The sequence below is a fragment of the Opisthorchis viverrini genome, assembly GCF_000715545.1.
Source record: "Opisthorchis viverrini unplaced genomic scaffold opera_v5_234, whole genome shotgun sequence".
NCBI lineage: Eukaryota > Metazoa > Platyhelminthes > Trematoda > Opisthorchiida > Opisthorchiidae > Opisthorchis > Opisthorchis viverrini.
In genome coordinates this window covers 194,697-201,388 of record NW_008751892.1, presented here as the reverse complement: position 1 = coordinate 201,388, position 6,692 = coordinate 194,697, and the positions used below count along the sequence as shown (strand labels likewise).

Below are 6,692 nucleotides of genomic sequence, written 5' to 3'. Positions count from 1 at the left end.
CCTTTTTTCGCTAGTGCCTTTCAGGTGAACGACAGTCACTGACCGACAAGAACAAAACCGACCCGGGAAACTTGGGCAAAAGCCTCGATCCCGTGTATCAATCCGTGAATCCGTGAATCCGTGATAGCAATGAGCTGTCCGTACAAGCGTATCCTTCACCCCTGAGTTCGTTACACGCGAGCTGTCGGGGCCGTAAAATGGAACGTACGCTGAGGCAAACGGCCCGCGCCGCCCAGCGACTAGTTGCTTTCCCAGAATCATTGCTGTACAATTTCATTACTTCACCAAGTGATGCTACGTTTTTTAAAATAAAGTTTGTCCCAAGGGCAGGCTCTGGGGTTGTTGCGTACGGAAGCGAGTACGATCAACTGCTACACGCGACCTGGGAACGAGCGCACAAATTCCCGGCTATGATGCGAGTTCAAACATTCATAGCGCAGAGAGAAGACCAAACCTCCAGACGCTGGCTTTTATTGCCTCAACCAAAGGCGAATTACAACGAGAGCAACGTCGTATACATATATATATATATATATTTCGGGCGACCTCTGGGAGTGACAAATCAGTTAGCGCACACAGTGTGTAACTGGCCAATGGGAAAGGAGCGTGGCCTATTTGGATTGGGGTACAACATAGGTGAAAAGGCGCGAAATTTATAAATTCAAAATTTTAGAAAAATAACTTGGCAATAACTAAAAAACAAACCGTTTTTGGGGATACTGGCATCCGCAACACAGATCTTACGCATACTGGAAGATTTTAACAAACATACAGTGGAATTTTGTCGGAGAAAGATCCAACGGCCTGCAAAGTCCCAGTAGCAAGCACCGAACTTGCGGTGTTGAGCAAAAAAGAATCACAGGGGATGTCCATCTCAATCAAAGTTCTCAACCACCACTCCCCGAAACACTGCATAGTGCCCACCGGAGGTGAAGACCAGCAACGTTAAACACACTTCGCTGCAACCTGTTTTGGCATTCTGCTACTCGTCAGAGAATCTTTCTGCCGGCAACCGGGATAGTCACTTCCACGGAAGGTACAAAAGACCAAAGGAAACCCGAGAGCCAGTAAATCTCACAATGTGTTCCACATCGCTTCTGGTCAACAGTGTCAGCAGTTTGTTATCCCAGTTCACACTCATCTGTTGTTGGCGGCACACAGACGTCTTCTCTATTATATGTCAAGACCGCTCGAAAATTTGGCAATCGATCCACAAAAGCGTGCTTTGTGGGCTACTGGATATGAGTGGAAATATCTATGGTCAAATCTGAGGCAAAATCAAAATAGCCCGCCAAACGTTAGAATATATTTCATCGCACCCCGCAGCTTGAACTGCCGTGGGCTAGACGCACACCCAAAATTTCTCTGAAACCGTGGTTCGAAGGAGGAAAACTTTAACATAAAGTTCTAACATTTGATGGTAATTTTTCAGGCGTATGAGATCTTCCCAAACGGCCGCAGTTCTCTTGAAAGTTGTTTAAATCTACTCAATCCCCACGATATTCAAGGCCCGCGATATTCGTATTTTAAGTGGCTGCTATGGCTGAGCACGTGAATGCGGAGAATGATTTTGTGGAGAATTTAGCTCGTCAAAGTTTTTCCTCCTTCAATGCATTTCAAGTCGCTTTGAAAGAGTACCAGGCGAAACATTACGTTGTTTTCGTCCGTATAAACTCCAGAAAGAACAGCAATTCGTTACTTTTGTATGGAAAGCCTTCTACCGTTGCAGCAGACATCCCTGCGGACGAAGCAGAAGCCGTGAAATTCGTCGCACCAAGTTCACGGTTGATTGTGTGTACGTTGTAGCACACGTCGTACTGATTGTCCGGCAAGGTTCCACGTTCGCCGTTACCATTACTGCTTGAAGGTTAATCCCTACTACATGTAGCACAACCATTCACGCAGCAAGTTTAATTTTGACAGGCTCCCCATCAACCGGCGACTGACAAATGATGAATCAAAGGAGTGTTCTACCCTTTTGAAATACGGTGCTCCGTCGTCGGAGATTCGGCAGTACGTCGCCGACCACTTAGGAAAGGTACTGACTACCAAGGATGTGTGTAACTATCGCGTCAAATGTCGACAACCATTGTTAAGTGGGCCGTTGGTTAGCTTTTAGTCGAATTCTTAGATGACATGTTGTCCATCATAGCCAAGTTTCGAGAGTGCGGTCGCGTGCTGCTGGTGGAATCGGAGGGTGACAGATATAGTCACCTGTGCTTTTCTCGAAAGCAGCAGATAGCACTCTTTAGACGTTCCCCGGACGTCTGCACAAGCAGCTTGATCAACTGGTTGGCAAACTGAAGCTGCTGGAACCGCGTAAGGCTTCTGGGTGCATGAAGCGTCTGATTGTCCAAAGCCATCTGATGTTGCGTCAAAATGCAATTGGTGCACAGGACAACTAGCCTCTGGTGTTAGATGGATACCGCAACCAACCACGGTGGCGTTCTTTGATAATGCAGCTGAGTAAGTGACTGTGCACCAAACACTAATCGCGTAGATTTCGCCACGATTTGCAAATCTTGAGGAGAAAAGATCCCAGTTTTGTCTCTTATTTGACTGCCCACTGGCTTCACATCACTAGTCTATTATGTGTTGCCGGAACATTATGGTTAGCTACGAGCATGTGTTCGGGCCTGGCAGTTACTATGGGTAGCCATCGTAGGTTACATCGACTACAGTTCTGATGTTTACTGAAGGTAGCAAACATAAACGGCATCGAGTAAGTTTGAGTATGACGATAAATAGCCAAGTTAGGTGACTTCGAGTACATTTGTGAGTATAACAGGCTGTCAGATTGTGCAATCACTCATAGTTGAGTCCTTGTTTTTACTGGTTGGCATATATATTGGATTGATGTTTACTGTAGGTAGCGAAGATAAGCGGCATCGCGTATAGTATGAAGGACCGTCAGCTTTATACTAAACGTTGCACATAGACTCAGGTGTTGCAATTACGATAAGCAGCCAAGGTAGGCGGTACCAACTGCAGTTACAAGTATGGCGGGCAGCCGTTGGTCGTTAAGATGTCACGCATAGTTGGAACCTGGTTTCCATCGGCCCGCATAGATACTGGCTTGGTGATTACTGTAGGTAGCAGGCAGGTACGACAGTGAAGATCGGTGCTTAACACTGATTTCAGGCTCTCCATGATGATATAAGCAGAAGACATAAGCGAGAGTGCGCACATTTATGGGTATCACGGGTAATCGTTGGCAGTTAAATCAGGGCACTTCGCATATCCGAGGCCTGCTAAACAGCGTCGCATATAGGCACTGGCCTAGCAGTTTCAATAAGTAGTCAAGGTAGGCGATATCGCGCACAGTTGTGAGCAATCGGTTAATCGGTCGCCATTAGATTAGGTATGTATGCACAAGGACATCGACTCAACAATTACGATCAATAGCCAAGTTAGACGACTTCGAGTACAGTTGTGAGTATAACAGGCTGTCAGATGTGGCTATCACGCATAGCTGAGGCCTTATTTTTACTGGTCGGCATATAAACTGCACTGATGTTTACCGTAGCTAGCGAAGACAAGCGGGATCGCGTATAGCTAACGGTATACAAGACCGTCATTGACCATCGGATTATGTTACTGTGCATAGGTGCAGTCTCATTATCAACGTTGCACATAAACGCGGACCTAACAGTTACAACAAGTATTCGAGATGAGTGAAAACCAGTAGACATGCGAGTACAAGGGGCCGTCGTTGCTCATTGGATTCGGCTGCCGCGCATATGCGGGGAACCGTAATTAGCGTCGCATATAGACACGGATCCAGCAGCTACAATACGTAGCCGAGGTGAGTGACAACGGCTAACGTCATCGTGGTGACCGCTTTGTGGTGTTCACCACCCACAGAACGTCATAGTTATAATAGGAAAGACGCCCACAGCATTCTGGTAACACCGTATTATCTACAAGCTAGTGATGCATATCTGGGAAAGGGGATCGTCCACAGATGTCCCTGGCACTGCCACTGCAAGTTTGTGCTGTAATCTAACTTTATTGCACCTAATGGAACATGTGACCCATGGGGAAAATGTGTTGTGAGAAGGTTCACCAAACAAAAATATCCCATTTGTTAAATCTGAGGTTGCTAAAGCAAACAAACCCCCGCGACTGATTTTATAGGGTGGCATTTGCATTAAATACTCTTAAGATGTTATTTTTATTCTTCAGGAACACCGAAGAACACCAAAATATGATTAAGTGCGATTTCGTGTTTTATGTCGCGTAAACCGGCAAAAAATGCGAATCGGCGATGATCAATGACCTTGACATTTCGCTCACTTAAACAAAATGCTACGTGCAACATGTCACGGAAAGGTGCTAATTAATTAGACCAAATTCCCATTAAAATATCAACTTCGAATACCCTATAGTTTCGGCGAACTCAATTTGGGTGTGTCAATAGCCTGCGGCGCTTGAAGTGCTGCTGTATCTAAGACTTTGAAAAGTTGCCCTGCCTGGATTTCTGGCTGCAATTCAGGACGTCATGGTAGAGGAGATTTACCAGGTGGGGTCAGCCAAATGGCAACCATAATATGCAGGCGTAAGGACGCAAGGCAGCCACCACCATCTTCCTCAAATTATTATATGATTGGGCAGACAGAATGGGAGACGTTCATAGAAAGAGGGAGAACACGGGCCAAAGCGTAACACTCATTCCACCTAAGCAGAAGACTATCTATGGAAAGATTGCTTAAGTAATAGGCACACATGGAACCCCTTAAAAACATCCTCTCTGAAGATTCACCTATTTTATTGCCGGAGGTAAGAAACTTCAAAAGTTCTGAAAATTATATTTCATGCAATCGACGCGCTTAATCTTATCGTTCTTTGCGGCACTGGTGTAAATGGTTTGCAGAAAGTTTAGACTATGTATTGACATGTGTTGACTATGTGTCTCATCAGACAACACAACGGCGCGATTCCACAACCACGGAATGACAGCTCATTCGGCAAACTCGAATGAGATTATTTCTCCGGTTGGACCCTGTATTTGGTTATTCGCAGGTGGACTGAATGGGAGAGTTGGTTTGATACCAACCGCCGATGGAATTCAGTTTGTACGAATTTATTCAAGGATATTTGTTTAAGCAAACGCTGAAGCGTCCAACTCCGCACTTTATGCCGACAGATTAAGAGGCTTCGCACCTCAGAAATTGTTAATACGCTTAGATGAGATCATCGTCTACAGTAAGTTCGTCCCCAAATGCCTTACGTACCTGGAGAAGTGCTGGACCAATTCATGGGTGTTGCACTCAACGTCAACTCCAAGCCATACTTGCTGAGAAACGACCAAGTAAGTTAGTATAAACTGGATAAGGCTGCGGCGTTGTGAACACTACAGTATCCGGAAGAAGTATGCATGTTCGTGCGGCATACCCAGTGATACATGACGCACTTAAAAGATTTCGTACATAATGTGGCACCAATGTGCGGCCTAAACCAGAGAACGTTTTGTTCATTTTGGAAACGTGTAGTGCGCATGCCTATGTAAGGCACAAGCACAGACTGTTCCCCAGCACTTTTGATGCTGACATACAGGCCAAATAAACCCGGTATATTCCTAATGCAAGCCAACGCCATCCACGTGGCAAGCGTGATTGTCCGGCCTCAAACAGGGTGAGGCGTAAGAGAATAAGTTATGGCACACTGGGGTCGAACGATGAATCGGAACGAACGTAAAAACTGTTGCACTCGAAACCTTATATCTGCTATTATACACTCTAAATTTCATCTGTCGGCCACCAAAAAACACGTCAGAACACTACCAATCGATTTTTTGTTTGCAATATACTAAGAATACAAGCAGGCTAAATGTCACTCATCTGGGGATCCTTTGAGTATAATAACTTGAATGTTTCTGTTGGCCAAGCGAACGACAGAAACAGGGTTGGACAACCTCTGGGGCCAAGCCGAATATGTGACAGCGTGCGATGTCACTGAAGTCGTAGGCCACGGACCACGAAAATTGCCGAAATATGGCACATCCCACAACTTTAGGCCGTTTGCAAAAACATGCACTGGGAGTTGGCGTTAGACGGGGGGAGAGCTTTGGATTGATCCGCCTCCCCATCCGTCGAACCAACTGATTGTTTTACACAAGCTGTGCTACATAAAGTGCTGACTGCGTGGCTCGACGTTCTGTGGGACAACCCGCTACTTCAAGGTCGTTCAAAAACATGCAAGTAATTGGGACTTATTGGTGACAGGCGCTGCCAGTAACCATACCCAATACGAAACGCTGTTAACCTACGCAACTCATGTCAGACCGGTAGACTCCCAATTCATCCGACACACTAAAACAAAGAGCCACCTTTTGACAAATGCAGCTTCCCGAAACAGATTCTTGGATCATTACCACATATTACGTAGGCAAACCTCAGAGTAAAATGTGTGTATTGTGCCAGTGGATTACTGCATACGATGTTTCGAGATGGTACCGCTTCGTGCGGTTAATGCAACCCCCGGAGTTTATACAAAACTCGAAAAGGGAATCTGCAGCTGAAGTCGTACAGACAACTACATCCTTACTGTTGATGAAATATGTTAACATTTTGGCGCATGTAATATGCCCTTACCAACAAATGTGAACAAACTCTTTAATCGGCCCAAGGCGCCTCTGGTACGCGTTCATTCAGACTGCTGAACATTTCTTCCGGATGTGTACATATCGTTGT

At 45.6% G+C, this 6,692-nt stretch overlaps 2 protein-coding genes across 2 annotated transcripts in view; one reads left to right on the top strand and one right to left on the bottom strand.

Moving 5' to 3' along the window:
- T265_08767 (hypothetical protein) overlaps positions 1–261 on the bottom strand; it is a gene marked incomplete at both ends in the record, with an annotated part of 3,016 nt that extends 2,755 nt beyond the window's left edge. The window contains one exon of the mRNA XM_009174659.1: positions 44–261. Within this exon, the coding sequence (XP_009172923.1) occupies positions 44–261 (218 nt within the window). The remainder of the gene's footprint in view (positions 1–43) is intronic.
- Positions 262–1,533: 1,272 nt separating this feature from the next.
- T265_08766 (hypothetical protein) overlaps positions 1,534–6,692 on the top strand; it is a gene marked incomplete at both ends in the record, with an annotated part of 56,009 nt that continues 50,850 nt past the window's right edge. Inside the window, 2 exons of the mRNA XM_009174658.1 lie at positions 1,534–1,795; positions 2,397–2,466. The remainder of the gene's footprint in view (positions 1,796–2,396; positions 2,467–6,692) is intronic.